General features: G+C 47.1%; 1 protein-coding gene across 1 annotated transcript in view; it reads right to left on the reverse strand.

The window, feature by feature from the left end:
• LOC126330513 (inactive rhomboid protein 1-like) overlaps positions 1-18631 on the reverse strand; it is a 786904-nt gene that overhangs the window by 163975 nt on the left and 604298 nt on the right. Inside the window, exon 5 of the mRNA XM_049996362.1 lies at positions 17101-17241. Coding sequence (XP_049852319.1) covers positions 17101-17241 — 141 coding nt within the window. The remainder of the gene's footprint in view (positions 1-17100; positions 17242-18631) is intronic.

Below are 18631 nucleotides of genomic sequence, written 5' to 3' on the forward strand. Positions count from 1 at the left end.
CAGCGTTCGGACCTTTTTTGTGTACCACGGGGGATCCGTTCCATCTCTTACCAATTTCTGAGGTATGAGTATCTCAATTGCTGTTGCTACTATATCTTTGAATTTGAGCCACATCTCGTCTACATTCGCATAGTCAGTTCGGAAGGAATGGAAATTGTATTTTAGGAAGCCTTCTAGTGACACTTTATCCGCTTTTTTAAATAAAATTATTTTGCGTTTGTTTCTGATGGATTTGGAAGAAATGGTATTGAGCCTAGCTACAACGACCTTGTGATCACTAATCCCTGTATCAGTCATGATGCTCTCTATCAGCTCTGGATTGTTTGTTTTTGACGATCTTAATTCGTAAGGTATTTTCTGTTTATTTGTGCCTGTGACTCCTAGCAATCATACTTTTCAAGAACGCCTGAATATGATGTGTTAGGCTATGTGGGTCCATAGTTTTTACGTGTCCTATGAACAGAATTTCAGCTTTCATTTCTAGTTGATGATTTAACATTTTTTGTTGCAGAACAAGTGTCTGATGTGTAGAGTGATTGTGATTTGATTACAGTTGACTTATGTTGGACTTTACAGTTCAGGAAATGCATTCTTTGTTCTAAATATTGATCGTTGACTGAAACGCGGTGTAGGTAACATATTTAAAGAATTTAGTGCATAAGTATTGCTGGAAGTGGCAGGTTAACCGCGTCTTGAGCTTAACTGAGAAAGTTTAATTCAAACGATGACGAAAACTACCGCTGCTCTATTAAAAGTGAAATTATGAAATTATGCGCCTTTGAGCTAATAAGTGGTCGCATTACTGCAGGCTTTTAAGATCAGTTGTTAAACTTCTGCAACCGGTGCCGCACAAAGAAGTTACGTGGGCGGTAATAAAGTTAAAAAATAGGTTTTAAAAGCAGTGAAATTTTTGCAAATTTTCTTCTGAAAAATTTCTTAGTGTGAGAATAAACATTTCTGCACAGACACGTTTTATCAGGCCTTCGAAGTTTGCGTATTATTATCTCCCCACACGTTAACAGCACTTATAATCTAGGTACCGGTGGCATGAGGTGCCAGATCGCGAACTCCATTACACACTTCGCTACATGAGTATATATTGAGGATGCAGCCAGCTATTTAAGTCTCCACTTATCCTAAGCGTAGAAGGTACGTTTACTGCTGCGCACATTTTCAGTTTCAGTCCGCGATAGCATTGCTTCATAGATCGGAGTTTTCATGTCAAAAGACCCATAGAGTGGAGAATTCTTAGATCTTTCGTGATGCCTCTCTGTCTTTAGGAAATCTAGCATGTAGGAAACACAGAGAAATTATCTCTCTACTGCATTAGCTTTAAATTTTAAATACTCGCAACGGAAATAACAGTGATTAGCTCAGAAAGCAAACACCGAGAGTAAGAATTTGTGCGAGGGCGAGCTGAAATGTAATTCCTCCGAATTTTTAATGTGAAATGCTTTTTAAATGAAACAGACTTTATTAACATTCCTCATCTTTATTCTTAATGTGTACATATCCTTTTCTCGAAGTAGTCACCCTGGCGACGGACACATTTCTAGCAACGAGAGACCAGTTTGTAGATACTGTCACTGTACATTGTCTGACGTATTTAACGAAATCACAACCTCACCTCTGCTAACACTTCTTCAAATCTGTCGAAGAGAAGTCTTCGAACGTGTTCCTTAAGTTTCAGAGAAAGATGAAAATGGGATGGGGCCAAGTCCGGACTGTATGAGGGATGATCGATGACTGTGAACCCAGGGTGTTGTTGTAGATGTCTCAGCGCTCGTGTGTGGTCTGGCACTGTCATGCTGCAGGAGAGTGGGCTCCGTCCGTGGACGAACTCTTCGAATCCGTGCTTTCAGTATTGTAAGGGTCTCGCAGTGCCTTGCAAAGTCTACAGTGGTGCCTTCATGCATGAATTCTAAATGCATCACACCTTGAACATTCCAGAACACTCTGACCATAACTTTGCCGACGATATGGTTCAAATGGCTCTAAGCACTATGGGACTTAACATCTCAGGTCATCAGTCTCCTAGTCTTAGAACTACTTAAACGTAACTAACCTAGCCCGCCCGGTTGGCTGTGCGGTCTGACGCACCGCTTTCCGGGCGGGAAGGAGCGCCGGTCCCCGGCACGAATCCGCCCGGCGGATTTGTGTCGAGGTCCGGTGAGCCAACTAGTCTGTGGATGGTTTTTAGGCGGTTTTCCATCTGGCTCGGCAAATGCGGGCTGGTTCGTCTTATTCCGCCTCAGCTACACTATGTCGGCGATTGTTGCGCAAACAAGTTCTCCACGTACGCGTACACCACCATTACTCTACCAAGCAAACATAGAGGTTACACTCGTCTGGTGTGAGACGTTCCACTGGGGGTCCACCGGGGGCTGAACCGCACAATAACCCTGAGTTCGGTGTGGGACGGTGGAGGGGTGAAGTGGACTGCGGTAGTCGTCGTGGGGTTGTGGGCCACTGCGGCTGCGGCGGGGGCGGAGCCTCTCCGTCGTCTCCATGTCCCCGGTTAACGTAACGTAACATGACATAACATAACTAACCTAAGGACATCACACACATCCATGCCAGAGGCAGGATTCGAACCTGCGACCGTAGCGGTCCCGCGGTTCCAGACTGAAGCGCCTAGAACCCTCGGCGACAGCGGCCGGCAAATGTCCAGTTTCCTCTGTTTCATATCAAGGCTGAGAATCAGAGGCGTTCACCGTATACACGGTTTTCCGTACGGCAGTACCTCAGTGGTTCTTTGCACATGCACTGGTCATATGCCACACTTATCTGAGATCGGTATTATCCGACGATTTTCTCTGAGGAGTTCATCAGCACGATTCCGACGGGTCTCACCTGTTACCAAACGCGGTCGTCCATTCTGAGCTCTGACACACAAGCTGAGGTTAATACTACCGTTTCCTTCTTTACAAGGACGAGCAACCCAACGTCGCACACCACTGATGTCTATAAAATCACCACAGTACATAGAGTTTATTCTTCTGCGGATTTCAATTGGAGGTATGCTTTCTGCGGTTAGAAACTCGATTACAGGAGGCTGTTTCTCACGCACCGACATTGTTTTGTTACAAACCGCGATGTTACACGGTACATTTTGGATCCCTCTAGCAGTAGAGGGGCTGCATGTAGCGTCAGCGAAGCGGGACAGTCGACCGAGTAATCTGCATGACATGTAATAGACCAGAAAACTCGGAGACATTACTTTTAATACCGCTCTCGTATATGTGTTTCTCAGGTGAGATCTTCCTCCTGAACATTGTGAATTATATGAAAGCTGGCCAGATCACATTAAAGCGCTGAGGATTTTTTCTGTGGAATTACTGTGTGATTCCCAGTGCACTTGCACACTGTGGCGTGATTTGAGTTAGCTGCTGATTTTCGCGTGCCAAAATCGAATACACGTCGATTTCTGAAGACGTCCTCAGACTGGTCTTTGGCGCATAACGTTAATTTACATACTACACTCCTGGAAATGGAAAAAAGAACACATTGACACCGGTGTGCCAGACCCACCATACTTGCTCCGGACACTGCGAGAAGGCTGTACAAGCAATGATCACACGCACGGCACAGCGGACACACCAGGGACCGCGGTGTTGGCCGTCGAATGGCGCTAGCTGCGCAGCATTTGTGCACCGCCGCCGTCAGTGTCAGCCAGTTTGCCGTGGCATACGGAGCTCCATCGCAGTCTTTAACACTGGTAGCATGCCGCGACAGCGTGGACGTGAACCGTATGTGCAGTTGACGGACTTTGAGCGAGGGCGTATAGTGGGCATGCGGGAGGCCGGGTGGACGTACCGCCGAATTGCTCAACACGTGAGGCGTGAGGTCTCCACAGTACATCGATGTTGTCGCCAGTGGTCGCCGGAAGGTGCACGTGCCCGTCGACCTGGGACCGGACCACGACGCAGGGATGCACGCCAAGACCGTAGGATCCTACGCAGTGCCGTAGGGGACCGCACCGCCACTTCCCAGCAAATTAGGGACACTGTTGCTCCTGGGGTATCGGCGAGGACCATTCGCAACCGTCTCCATGAAGCTGGGCTACGGTCCCGCACACCGTTAGGCCGTCTTCCGCTCACGCCCCAACATCGTGCAGCCCGCCTCCAGTGGTGTCGCGACAGGCGTGAATGGAGGGACGAATGGAGACGTGTCGTCTTCAGCGATGAGAGTCGCTTCTGCCTTGGTGCCAATGATGGTCGTATACGTGTTTGGCGCCGTGCAGGTGAACGCCACAATCAGGACTGCATACGACCGAGGCACACAGGGCCAACACCCGGCACCATGGTGTGGCGAGCGATCTCCTACAATGGCCGTACACCTCTGGTGATCGTCGAGGGGACACTGAATAGTGCACGGTACATCCAAACCATCATCGAACCCATCGTTCTACCATTCCTAGACCGGCAAGGGAACTTGCTGTTCCAACAGGACAATGCATGTCCGCAGGTATCCCGTGCCACCCAACGTGCTCTAGAAGGTGTAAGTCAACTACCCTGGCCAGCAAGATCTCCGGATCTGTCCCCCATTGAGCATGTTTGGGACTGGATGAAGCGTCGTCTCACATGGTCTGCACGTCCAGCACGAACGCTGGTCCAACTGAGGCGCCAGGTGGAAATGGCATGGCAAACCGTTCCACAGGACTACATCCAGCATCTCTACGATCGTCTCCATGGGAGAATAGCAGCCTGCATTGCTTCGAAAGGTGGATATACACTGTACTAGTGCCGACATTGTGCCATGCTCTGTTGCCTGTGTCTATGTGCCTGCGGTTCTGTCAGTGTGATCAGGTGATGTATCTGACCCCAGGAATGTGTCAATAAAGTTTCCCCTTCCTGGGACGATGAATTCACGGTGTTCTTATTTCAATTTCTAGGAGTGTATTTCAGTTACATTCCGGTTTTTCGTCATATGTAGTTCTCACAACACAATAATTTCGCTAGTAATTTTCTGAGTTTTTCGACACCATACGCACTAAATATATTCACTATATACACTATGTGATCAAAAGTATCCGGACACCCCCAAAAACATACGCTTTTCATATTAAGTGCATTGGGGTGATACTTACTGCCAGGTACTCCATATGAGCGACTCAGTAGTCATTAGACATCGTGAGAGAGCAGAATGGGGCGCTCCGCGGAAATCACGGACTTCGAATGTGGTCAGGTGGTCGGGTGTCCTTTGTGTTACACGTGTGTACGCGAGATTTCCACACTCCTAAACGTCCCTAGGTCTACTGTTTCCGATGTGATAGTGAAGTGGATACGTGAAGGGTCACGTACAGGACAAAAGCGTCCAGGTCAACCTCGTCTGTTGACTGACAGAGACCGCCGACAGTTGAAGAGGGTCGTAATGTGTAATAGACAGACATCTATCCAGACTATCACACAGGAATTCCAAACTGCATCACGATCCACTGCAAGTACTATGAAGTTAGGCAGGAGGTGAGCAAACTTGGATTTCATGGTCGAGCGGTTGCTCATAAGCCACACATCGCCGGTAAGTGCCAAACGACTCCTCGCTTGGCGTAAGGAGCGTTAACATTGGACGACTGAATAGTGGATGAACGTTGTGTGGAGTGAAGAATCACATTACACAATGTGGCGATCCTATGGCAGGATGAGGGTATGTCGAATGCCAGGTGAACGTCATCTGCCAGCGTGTGTAGTGCCAACAGTAAAATTCGGAGGCGGTGGTGTTACGGTGTGTTCGTGTTTTTCATGGAGAGGGCTTGCACCTCTTGTTGTTTTGCGTGCAACTATCACAGCACAGGCCTACATCGATGTTTTAAGCACGTTATTGCTTCTCACTGTTGAAGAGCAATTGGGGGACGACGATTGCATCTTTCAACACGATCGAGCACTTGTTCATAATGCACGGCCTGTGGCGGAGTGCTTACACGACAATAACATCCCTGTAATGGAATGGACTGCACAGAGTCCTGACCTGAATCCTATAGGCTTTGGGATGTTTTGGAACGCCGACTCCGTGCCAGGCCTCACCGACCGACATCGATACCTGTCCTCAGTGCAACAATCCGTGAAGAATGGGATGCCATTCCCCAAGAAACCTTCCAGCACCTGATTGAACGTATGTCTGCGAGAGAGGAAGCTGTCACCAAGGCTAAGGGTGGGCCAACACCATATTGAATTCCAGCATTACCGATGGAGGGCGCTACGAACTTGTAAGTCATATTCAGCCACGTGTCCGGATACTTTTGATCACATAGTGTATATACTGTGAGTGACTCCAGCATACGGTTCGAGTCCTCTGTTTTGTGTGCGTGATAAATTGCGCTAACAGTTGTTGGGAGACAGGGGTTCACATCGATCATGGTGACTTTGTGAGAATATGCTTTATAAGCTGCACAGTCACACCTAATAACTAGTGACTGGCATACGTTGAACTGCACCACTGAGAATGTCACGTGTCACAGTGAATTAGCTGTGCAGCTGATGCAGGGTACAGGAAATCGACTGCAACTGGATTCAACGTTAATCTATATAATCACATTGAAACTGTGATACCTTGATGAATATTTATCAAAGAATAATTTTAACGCTAGTAACAACCAATATGAAGCGACTGAAAGATCACAAATACCAATTAAATCAGCCTATATTAATTTTTTGTTTGTGACCCATACTGCTTTTTCTTGAAATCCCAGTGCACTGAAATAATTATAAATATCGATTCTGTACCAAAAAATAACAACCTGTCAGGTGAATGTTTCAGACAGTTATATATTTATGGACGTCTCAACCAGAATTTCAACCAGTAGTAGAAGTACTTAAAATAGGCTCTGACTTAAGAGGTGGTTTTACGCAGCTCTACTTCACGTACAACGAATTAAGTGCTCAATTTTCATACGGAACGGAAATATGTCAGTTAAGTCGTTTGCTATATAAGTGTCGATATTATTGAAAACTAGCTTGTTGGTCTTTTCGCGATATAGGCATAGGAGGAAGCAATATATTTGAAACTTCCTGGCAGATTAAAACTGTGTGCCCGACCGAGACTCGAACTCGGGACCTTTGCCTTTCGCAGGCAAGTGCTCTACCAACTTTTTTTTTTTTAATCTCAATTTTTGTTCGCTTTTGTTCGTTGCATCTGCTCGGGGCGGACGTCGTAAGACATCCATTTATGTTCGTTTTTGATCGATTGACTCAGTTTTTTTATTACAGAGGGCGCGTAACCCTCTGGCCGAACACGCTGAGCTACCGTGCCGGCTGCCAACTGAGCTACCGAAGCACGACTCACGCCCGGTACTCACAGCTTTACTTCTGCCAGTATCCGTCTCCTACCTTCCAATCTGCCAGGAAGTTTCATATCGGCGCACACTCCGCTGCAGAGTGAAAATCTCATTCTGGAAGCAATATATTTGTTTACTCTTCAAAGAATATATGTTCTCTGAACTTAAACAATAAACCACACCGTGATGCAGATTGCCACTCTTGCTTTCCTTGCAGCGTCTGCCACCGGACTTGATTCATCATCTCTGTGCCACTATCCTGATTACTAAGTGAACGTGTAATGAAACGCTCTGCCCTTCTATGAATCTTCTCTATTTCCTCTATCAGCCATACCCAGTACGGATCTACGTGTTGCGTTGAATCCTAGGTATGTTGCAGATACTGACTACAGCCGGCTGCGTGTCTGGCAACATCGTAGCGACCGACTCACTCTCTCGGTGCAGTATGAAGCTGCGCCATCATGTCTGCTGTGCTGGTCTTAGCTTAGCACGTCGTATAATTCACGAGGATACTCCTAGTTCAGATATGCGAGACGGTATATCGCGTTTGTACGTCCACCGTATTTTTTGGCCGTATGTGCTGCATCTAATGATAGGGCTTTGCGATTTTTATGACAGGATAATAAGAGTTAACGCTCAAAATTGTCACGTCATATGACCTCTTAGTTCATCTGACTTCTTGTCAAGTATGGCATCAGCTGGTACGTCGTGTATCACTTCTGTAACTGCAGTTTGTAGCATATCTGGCCGAACATACCAGAGGATATCAGGTACAACTAACAGCACAGTCTGCTTTCCGCAGCGCTGCGGCGAGGACGTCTTGTTTACGTCCCGTCTGCGCGGTCGCGAGTGCCCGTAGTTGTTTACTACTACGTTGTCGCTAGTTTAGAGTCCATCACTACCGACGCAACATGGCACATTCATACAGACAAACCACCATCAAGATCAGTTTTCAACCCGATCATGCACGACCGCGAGCTTTTGAAGTGGAACGTTTCCTACGTGACGACGTTAAAATTGACCCACGAGACATAATTGGTATCCATCTCTCTATCACGAGCAGTGTTGTCTACGTCAAGCTAGTAAGTGACGAGGTGTGCAACAAAATCGTGAGCGCACATGCAAACGATCTTAAATTCAACATTCTGATGGCCATATTGGGTCGGTCTCTATCGATCACGCGGGGCTTGGCCTACGTACAATACGCGTCTTCGAACTCCCTTTTGAAGTACCAGCGGACGTAGTCACCGCGGCTTTCCAGCCCTACGGCAGAGTGATCAGCCATATGGCCGAAAAATGGACCACCTTTACAACGTACCCCGTTCTTAACGGGGTACGACAGATTAAAATTGAACTGACCAAACATGTTCCGTCATATCTTGTCATCGGCGGATGTAGGGCGATCATTATGTATGACGGTCAGCCACGCACTTGCTCTGGTTGTGGCCAAGTAGGGCACGTCCGTTCGGATTACAGGGGTACTGATGGCCAACACGGATGCTGTGGATAGACCTCAAACTTATCGCATTGCAACTATAAACATCAACACTATACGGACGCGCGCTAAGTTATCCTTGCTTCAGGATATGTTGAACTCTGCTTCCATCGACATAGCCCTTCTCCAGGAAGTGTACGTCGACGATTTCCCAGGCATGTACGGTTACGATGCTTGCGTCTCTCCAGCTTCCCCAACAGGCAGTGGTGTCGCTGTACTTCTTCGGGAAGGGATAGTGGTGGACGATATCCTGTTTCTGCCTGGGGCAAGAGGAATGGCACTCACAGTACTGGGTGTCCGCCTTATCAATATCTACGCACCTTCCGGGACGAACAAACGTCGCGAACGTTCACGATTCTTTGCGGAAGACGTCGCCCCGCTCTTCCAAGGCCCTCACGACCATCTGTTGATTGGAGGTGACTACAATTGCGTACTGGCGTCCAGAGACCAACTCCCACGAGATAATCCGTGCCCGGAACTCGAGACGCTAATTCGAGACCTGCAGTTGGTGGACACTTGGGAACATCTCCATGCCACCGACCGGGATTCACGCACTTCACGAGTCACTCTTCCAGTCGTATCGATCGGATTTATGTCTCACGCTCTCTCGCCGCTGGAACGCAGGATGCGGAACTGTGGCCTGCAGCATTCTCGGACCACTCAGCTTACATTTGTGCCGTCACCCTGCGGCGGCAACAAGTGTGGAGAAGCCGCAGCCCGTGGAAATTAAACATCGCTCACCTGTCGTACCCGGATTGCTGCCAAGCCGTTGAGGATACGTGGCATTCGTGTGAAAATCGCCTCCGTGCAAATCCCACAACGATCCGCTGGTGGTTGGACTGCGCCAAACCGGCACTGAGGCGAACGTTGATAACCTACGGTCGCGACCACGCTACTTGGCGAAGACATACACTCGATTTTTACTTCCGGGTCCTGCGCGACTGCGATGCTGTGGCGCCGTCTCCGGAACGACAAACGGCGGTCCACCGTGCTAAGGCTCAGATCCTCGCTCATATGCGACGCCACCTAGAGGGGGTAGTCATCCGCTCGAGGACGCAGGATCGGATACCTAGCGAACGCCAGTCAATGTTCCACGTCCTTCGTGAACGTAAACGACGCCAACGAGCGCTGATACGCTTCATCGACACGGAGGACGGTCATCGCCTCACCACGCAACAAGACATAAACACAGCGTTCTACAATCATTATTCCCAGCTCTATTCCGCTCAGACCCCTGATCCAACAGCGCTGGAGGACGTCTCTCAGACGATTTACGGCACCGTCACCGCGGCAATGGAAGCGGCCTTGATGGATGAAATTACGGAAGAAGAAGTGATAAACGCCATTAGAAAAGCAGCTGTCAACAAGTCTCCGGGTCCTGATGGCCTCCCCTTGGAATTTTACCGGACTTTTCAATATTTATTAGCCTCCCGATGGACGGACATCTGTCGCGAACTACTATCCCCGGACGTGCCGCTCCCTGCGGCCCTTGTGGAAGGGATGATTATTCCTATTCACAAACCGTCCGGTGGCTCACGACTGCAGGACTACCGCCCGTTGACGCTATTGAACTGCGACTTTAAGATCTTTTCTCGACTGTTGGCGGCGCGGATCTCACCCGATCAGACGTCATTAGGAGGCGACAATAATATTCAAACAGCACTCAGCGAATATCGTGACTTGATCTCACTGGCGAGGGCATGTCGTCTGATGGGTGCACTGGCGGCCATTGATTTTAGTCAAGCTTTCGACCGAGTGGACCACAACTATTTGGAAGCGGTCCTCCAACATATACGGTACCCACAGCCATTCGTCACTGTCGTCATGCGACTACTCCGTGGCGCGACGTCCAAGGTGATCGTCAACGGCCGACCTTCGCAGCCCCTCACCATTTCTCGATCGATACGCCAAGGCTGCCCTCTGTCCACTTTACTTTACGCTGTGGCCATGGAACCTCTCCTCTGCAGCCTGCGCCAACGACTAACGGGTATGACGTTACGAGGCCACACTTTCCGATGTAAAGCGTACGCTGACGATTTGGTGATTGTCATCCGCAACGGTGACGACACCGCTAGCGCACTAACTTGGATAGCGAAATATGGCATGGCCACTGGTAGTCGTATCAACGTCGCAAAATCGGTGGCGATGAACATCGGGGTCGGATTGTCTGAGAACAGTGTCACCCCCTTACAGCTCAGTGATAGTTTGAAATGTCTCGGCATTGATTTTACAGACGATATACGACGGACCGCTGCTCACAACTTTCGACGGCTTTTACGAAACGTTCGGACTGGAATTGCCAATAACCGCCTACGAGCCCTGGACATCGTCCAACGGACCCAGTATGTCAACACACATTTAGCGTCACGCATTCCGCACATCGCCCAGATATTACCTACACCGGTGATGTTAGCTCGGCGTATACTTGCGGCTTTTGGGTCCTTCGTGAGTTCTGGAATGCTTTTCAAGATCAAATATGAGACTCTCGCCCTTCCCCCGGATCGGGGAGGGCTTGGCCTTTATCACGTTTATGACAGAGCGGTCGCCCTATTTGTGAGCACATTAGTCAAACTATGGCACCGCCGTCCGAACAGTCTGACCAGTTTGTTAATAGAAGAACTAGCACCGCCCTCCCTGTTGCTGCCTGTGCCGATACACCACGTCCCCTCTTCGATCTTCTACATCGGTGTCTTTTACCTCGAACTCAGTTACGTTCGACTTGCCTTACCAGCGATTCAACTGGCGACAGCAAAGACGGTTTATAGGATCCTGCAATGTGGACGACCCGATAACGTCGTGGAGAGGAAGCACCCGAACGTCAACTGGCGGGTAGTGTGGAGGACAATTCACCACGTAACACTGGACACTGACGTCACGGCGATGTGGTATATCACTGTCAACGGTAAGCAGGTGACCAGATCAAGGCTACATGCGATCCACATGGTAGACTCACCCACGTGCACGAGCTGTGGCGTTCAAGACAACGATGAACACCGTCTTAGCTGTGACGAGTCTACAGCAGTGTGGCACTTAGTGAGGCAAATGTCAGCATACTTCCTTCGGGTCACGCCGAATCATATCGACCCCAAGACTATCTTATTCCCGGATGAAACGTATTACCCACGCACTAAAACTAATGCAATGACGTGGCTTCGTGGACATGCAGTGCATTATTTGTTTCAAGACGGCACTTTAGACTTTTGGAACTATTTGCACGAACGACATTGCAAGATCCTCCGTAACCCAAAGTATCGACAATATTTTTCCAATTTTTTGTGGAGTGCGTTCCACGACCCTCCACGTAGCTGGAACATCACGGGTAAGAGAAGCTAAAATTACAATGCGATAATAGAACACTACACGGTACAACGTGGGATCTACTTTCATCATTACGAGAAGTCATACCTGGATGATACAGCATATGGAGAGTTTCGCTGTGAACCCTCACACTCTGTAGTAGTATTTGTCCCATCTGCTCTTTTTGTCCCCGATGCGAAAAGGTCTTCGCAGTTTTAGTTTTCCCATCCGGTGCAAGATGTAGCACTGGTTAATGATGGTATGGATTCCACCCTTCAGTTTTGTTTCATGGTTTCCTTCGCCCCGCACTTTGCTCTCTTTCTTTATGCCTTTTTCTACAACTATTAGCATGGTTTTAGTTACGTGCGTCCCCAACTCGACGCAACGAGTGCACTTACTAGTTTTCAGTTCCTTACTGTTAAAGAAAAAAAATTAAAAAAAATTAAAAATGTAAAAAAAATTAAAAATAAATAAATGAATAAATAAAAAAAATCACAATAATAAAAAAAACAGGAACTCGAGCACCCGTAAGCAAAAGCTGTTCTTGCAGTTTACAACAATTTCTACAGTCAAATCTTGTATAAAGATCTTTCAGTAACTTATGATCCTATGTAAAAACAAGTGATTGGATGTAAGATCTGGATTCAGTCCGCCGCGGATTTGTCTGGTCCGAAGACAGTGGACACAAATCTGAAACATTAAATCCAGAATTTAATCTCGAAACTCTTGTTGCTGCACGAAGGTCAGTGGCAGTCGGCGTAAGCGGCGCCTTGTGCTTAGTCCCCAATGTGTTAGTCGCCTGTTAATGATCCTTGTGGTCACCGAAGCACCACTTGCACATCGAATCGATGATGATGAATCCGGAGCTCTGTGTGCCGGTGTGACGATTGCTCGGTCCTCATGTTGTGTCGTCTCTCTAGATCGACCGCTTCCTTCTCGACGCCATGTTCGGCCATGGTTCACCCACTCCTGTCAACGTCGTCGAAGAGAGGCATCACTCGTATTGAAATGTCGAACGATTCGCTAATTACTCCAACCGCCTTCTTTGAGACCAATTACACATCCCATCTCAAATGCTAACACCTGTGTATATTGTTCACGCTCGTATCTGCGAGGCATAGTTTCTGTCCAAATGAGCAGACGGAATGAAATTCGCAAAAAGTTTATGCTCTGGTATCGACATGTCCACTGATGACTATCCTTGTCAGATGGGTGGTGCAACTGCGCTGCAGCAGCACACACTCATCCATCCATCGCCACAGTTTACAAGTTTGCATTTTCCGTCGAGACCTGTATGAATATCAGTTTGTGACCAATTTGATACTCCTTCGTACCGTGCCCTTTTTTATGTCTTAAAATATATTTCGGGCGATCTGCCTTAGGTTTAGAGTCTTGATTTCTGCGTTATTGTTAAAGTCATTATTGTCATAGCAGTAAACACAGCAAATGAGTTCACTATGCTGGATTTCGTATGTACCATTAGGTGGGCACTTCCCAAGCATCTCTGACTCCGTGTTATGTCGACGGAGAATTGGTATAGGTTCCAGTAAAGTGGCTAAGAATATTTTATTAACGCCAGTGGTTATCAAGTGCCCACTAAGATCTTTTGCACCATTCCCAGTGTGCTCAGAACATCGAGGAGCACTTTCAGTGGTTTACACCAGAGTCCTGTAGTTCGGTTTTCAAGTTCACGCATCCGACAAATTTTTCAGTCTGCTTCGCGTCAGTTCTGCTATCACGTGGGCTGGCACTATCGATGATATACACTTTCTATTTCTCCACAGTTGTGACGCCTGTCGTAGACTATTGTGTTCTACTATTTGATCCTTCTGAGGTCGAAAGTCCAACAGTAATTTTTCATGTTCGTTTCCCTTAATTTTTTCTGGTTTGTGGTCCCAAAAGTTCCTTGCCCTTGACAGATCGTAATTTTGGCACAAATTCCAATGAATCATTTGTGTCACTTCTTTGTACCAAGTCTTGCAATTAGTCTTAACGTTCTTTTGGCAGCATCTCAAGATGTGGTCAGTTGTTTCGTCAGCTTGTTTACAGCGTCTGCACTTCTGGTCTTTTCCTGATTTCTCGATTCTGTCGTCGATGGCGCTTGTTCTGATGGCTTGTTCGTACGCAGTAAAAAGCAGTCCTCCAGTTTCCTTCTTTAGGGTTCCGTTGGTCAGCAAAGGCCAGGTCTTTTGTCTATCTATTTCGCCTTCAATCTTCTCGGAAAACTGTGCATGCAATGCTTTATTGGCTCGAATACTTTTACTTGGTAAAGATATGCTTATAATTATTTATCACAGAGTTAACTACGTTCTCTAAGAAACCCGACGCCGGTCTACGCCTGTGCCCGATATTACCGCGGAGTTGATGTGTATAATCTTCTGCTTTCGCATGGAATTTATCTCACCTACAAGTTCTTGATTTGGTCGGCTTCTCATCGCAGGTGTAAAACTTGCGTGTGTTATGCACAGCGATGTGTATGAGGAACGTGACTTGCTCAGCCTTATTGATCACTGTTATACATAGTCATTACAATGGATTGTTTTATCGGTTATTATGCTGTGATTCCAGTATGTTTTGCAATTTTTCTTTTCTACAAAAACGAGAAGACCATAATATGTCCAGTATTTCTTTAAATGATAGATCTGTTCCAACTTTGCAGGATTATCCCGTCGACCTCCTCATTATTTGCAAATATTCCGTGTGGGCCAATTTTACATCCAGAAGCAACATTCTATGCTATACTCTCCGCTGATCTCCACACTTCCTACAGCTATGATCTATTTCCTGCTTTTCCGGCACTTCATCGTCACGATAACCTGATCTTATGTTGTTATCAGAAATGCCTTAATTAGAGTATGCAGATTTTTTTAAGTCCCCGTGTTGATTAGCTAGGATCATGTCACAAGCTAGGATCATTAACAACTTCAATTAATGTTCTTTCTTCCTATTTTTCACTACTGCTTCATCTTCGGCCCTTGTTTTTTCCTTTCTTCTGTTCTGGCTTTTCCTGTGTCTGCCTAGAAACCTTCTAAATTTACTAACGTATTTTTAAAAAAAGTTTCTCTCTGTTATTTTCGATTATTTGATGCCTCCTATGCTTATCGAGTGCCGCGAATGTGGAACCATAATCAATACGAGATACTATGCAGACACTTTGCAGAAACTGCGATACGCCATAAAATTTAAACGACCAGAAATGTCAGACATAATTATCCTAATGGAACCATTCCACGGTCCCGTTGTGGAGGGTGTTCGCTTTTCATTTGACTGCCCCTCGTATATTCCTAGAATCTCATTGGATTTTTTTCTGAGGTAGGGAGGTCTGGTACAGGATACATTCATCCATTGAGAAACCAAATGAGGAGCTTGTCGAGTAGAGACCAGCGCCATTTTCAGTATTCATCTACTGGCTAATAAGGGCTGGAAGCATTGGCAACATTCTGATCACATGTCTCACGATCATTGATCGCTCTTCATACTGTCTTGAAAGTGGCTGTCGGAAGAAGCCGAAGGCCTAATTGGTCAGTGATGTTTACGTTTTACTACAAAATTCAAATGGCTCTGAGCACTATGGGACTTAACATCGGAGGTCATCAGTCCCCTAGAACTTAGAACTATTTAAACCTAACTAGCCTAAGGACATCACACACATCCATGCTCGAGGCAGGATTCGAACCTGCGACCGTAGCGGTCGCGCGGTTCCAGACTGAAGCGCCTAGAACCGCTCGGCCACACCGGTCGGCTTTTACTACAAACTCAGATGAATTATTGATAACAAATTTCTTAAGTGAATAAATGGACTTGCGAATTTGGTTAATATTCCCAGCTACTTAAAGAGATGCGTGCGTGTGTGGACTGAACACATAATTCTAATGACTTTCTTTTGTGGAATATATACTTTTTGACCAAGTGAGTAATTACTGCAGATTATTATCTCGTAAGACATCAGCGGACGAAAATATGCGGAATACTTTAACTTGCTGAGTTTTATACGTTCGAAATTGACACTTCTTTTTATAGCAAAAGTAGTCGAAGCTAAACATCTTAATACGTCTACTATATGGGTTCTCTAGTTTAAGTGTGCACCAATATTCACACCTAAGAGTTAGTCTACTTATTGGTACACTTCGTTAGTGGGAGGCTGGATATTTTTGACAAAGTAAAGCTGTATGATCTGTGTTTTTTCGAAGTTTAAAGATAGTCCATTTGTGGAAAACCAGCGAAGTATCTTTTTTCAAAAACATTATTTACTCTTTTCTCGTCTGATGCTTCGTTCCTCGACTTCAGGGCAATGTTCGTATCATCTCCAAACAGGACAGTCTGCGCATGGATCAAATTAAATGATAGATGATTAACATAAGCAAGAACGATAGTGGGTTCATAATCGAAGTCTGTGCAAACCCACTATAATTTATCCCCACGCAAATTATGTGTTTTCTCTCTTTGTATTACTCGAATAGCCTATGGTAGCTTTCTACTTATTAGACAAGAAAGTATCTGCTTTCTTTCTTTCGCTTACGTTATTGTCCCGCAGCGATCGCAGGGTCGGCGTGGTTACAACGGATTTGACAGTGTTAGTGTTAGGGATGGCCGGATGCCCTTCCTGCCGCCATCCCGTATCCCCCAGAATGGAATCAGTGTACCACTACTGTCTGCGTCTAGTGTAAATCGTGATATAGTGCGGACGTGTTTCAAATGTCTACGACGCTTGTAACTGAGGTGGAACGTGGGGACCAGCCCGGTATCACCTAGCGGAATGTGGAAAACCACCTAAAAACCACATGCAGGCTGGCCGGCACACCGGACCTCGTCGTTAATCCGCCGGGCGGATTCGTTCCGGGGCCGGCGCGCCTCCCCGAGCCCAGGAAGCAGCGTGTTAGCGCGCTCAGCTACCCTGGCGGGTTATAAGAAAGTATGCGCATGCAGACATTATTATTATCATTGTCAGGACTAGCAAATAAACAAATGGAAAAGGTATCGATAGCGAAAGCAGCTCCTCGGCAGGCGCTGCCTTGAGCTGCGCCAGTGTACTCACCGAGATGACGTAGGCGAGTCCGCTGTAGGTCATGGTGGCGACCGACTGTTTCCGGCGCCCCGGCGGCTCGGCCCAGCGCGGCACTACGCCTCCGTCCGGCCGGCCGGCGGGCAGCACGTCTGGCGCACCGGGCGCCGACCCCTGCGGACATAGGCAACACACCACTCACCACTGCTGCAGCGCCCACACAGGCGGATAGGCGCATTCTCTTGCCAGACGCACATGACGTTAGCGCCAAAAATATACTAACCTGAAGAGCCACTAGTTGTAACATGTGAAATATCTGTCTCTTCATGATCTTTGCTTACGCTAGGAAATAAACAATCAGCGATCGATACTGATTACACTCATAAGCCAAAACATTATGACCACTGCCCGTCGCGATGTTGGGGCGTTGCGGGCACATAACACGGTAACAAAAGTATGTAAGCGAAGCAGACAGACGGGGATCACCATATCGGAGGTATGGGCTGCAAAGTGGGAAATCCATTGAGATAAGTGACTTTGACAAAGGGGAGATTATTATTACGCAGAGTCTATGAACGAATATCTCGAAGACGGCGAAACTGGTCGAATGTTCATCTGCTACTGCCGTGAGCATCTACGGAAAGAATTAGGACAGTCAAATGCCACTAAGCGCTAAATGATTGGACATCCACGACTCTTCACAGAACGTCGGGTGGAGGCTTGTCTCCTCTGTAAAGTGGAACAGGTGGTGGTTTGTGGGATCTCTGCCGAAAGAGCTAAATGCTGGTGCATGCACCATCCATCGTACGTTATTCAACATGGAGCTCCGCAGCAAACCACGCCTACGTGTTCACATGCTGACACAACGATATCGTCAATAATGATTGCAGTACGCACAGAACCATCGTCAGTCGACCGCTGATCAGTGGAAACGTGTCGAACCTTCGGGTGAATCACATTTTTGCCCCCACTAGGTCGATAGTCGTCTCCACAATCGCCGTCATCGAGGTGAACGAAGGCTCGAATCGTGCAGCGCGCCACGGACGCAAGCTGGTGGGAGCTTTATTATGCTGTGAGAGACATTTTCCTGCTCTTGCATGGGACCTGTGGTAGTAATTGAAGACATGCTAACAGCTGGAAACCACATGCATCCCTTCATGCTTGATATCCTTCGCAACGGCCATGCCAGCTTTCAGTAGTGTAATTGTCCGTGCTACAGTGGTTTGAAGAGCATTGTAGTGAACACTCGGCAACAAAATTCGCCAAATGTAAATTCTGTGGGACTCATCTGAGTCACTATCGGGCGCCATCACCGTGAACGCAAATCAGCGGCCCCTTTATATCTCCACAAACCTACCAACTAACTGTCAGATCCGTCATGCACAGAATCAGTGATACATTTCGTTCCAAAGACGAACTGACAAGCTATCAAGCAGGTGCTCATAATGTTTTCGCTCGTCAGTGTATACACTTCTTTGAAAACAGCGAAACATTTGTGACATGGAAGACGATGAAATTTATTACTGCTTATTTCACCTGCAGCAATTTAAGCTGTCCTCTTAGA

The sequence above is a fragment of the Schistocerca gregaria genome, chromosome 2 (assembly GCF_023897955.1).
Source record: "Schistocerca gregaria isolate iqSchGreg1 chromosome 2, iqSchGreg1.2, whole genome shotgun sequence".
In the NCBI taxonomy this organism is placed as follows: Eukaryota; Metazoa; Arthropoda; class Insecta; order Orthoptera; family Acrididae; genus Schistocerca; species Schistocerca gregaria.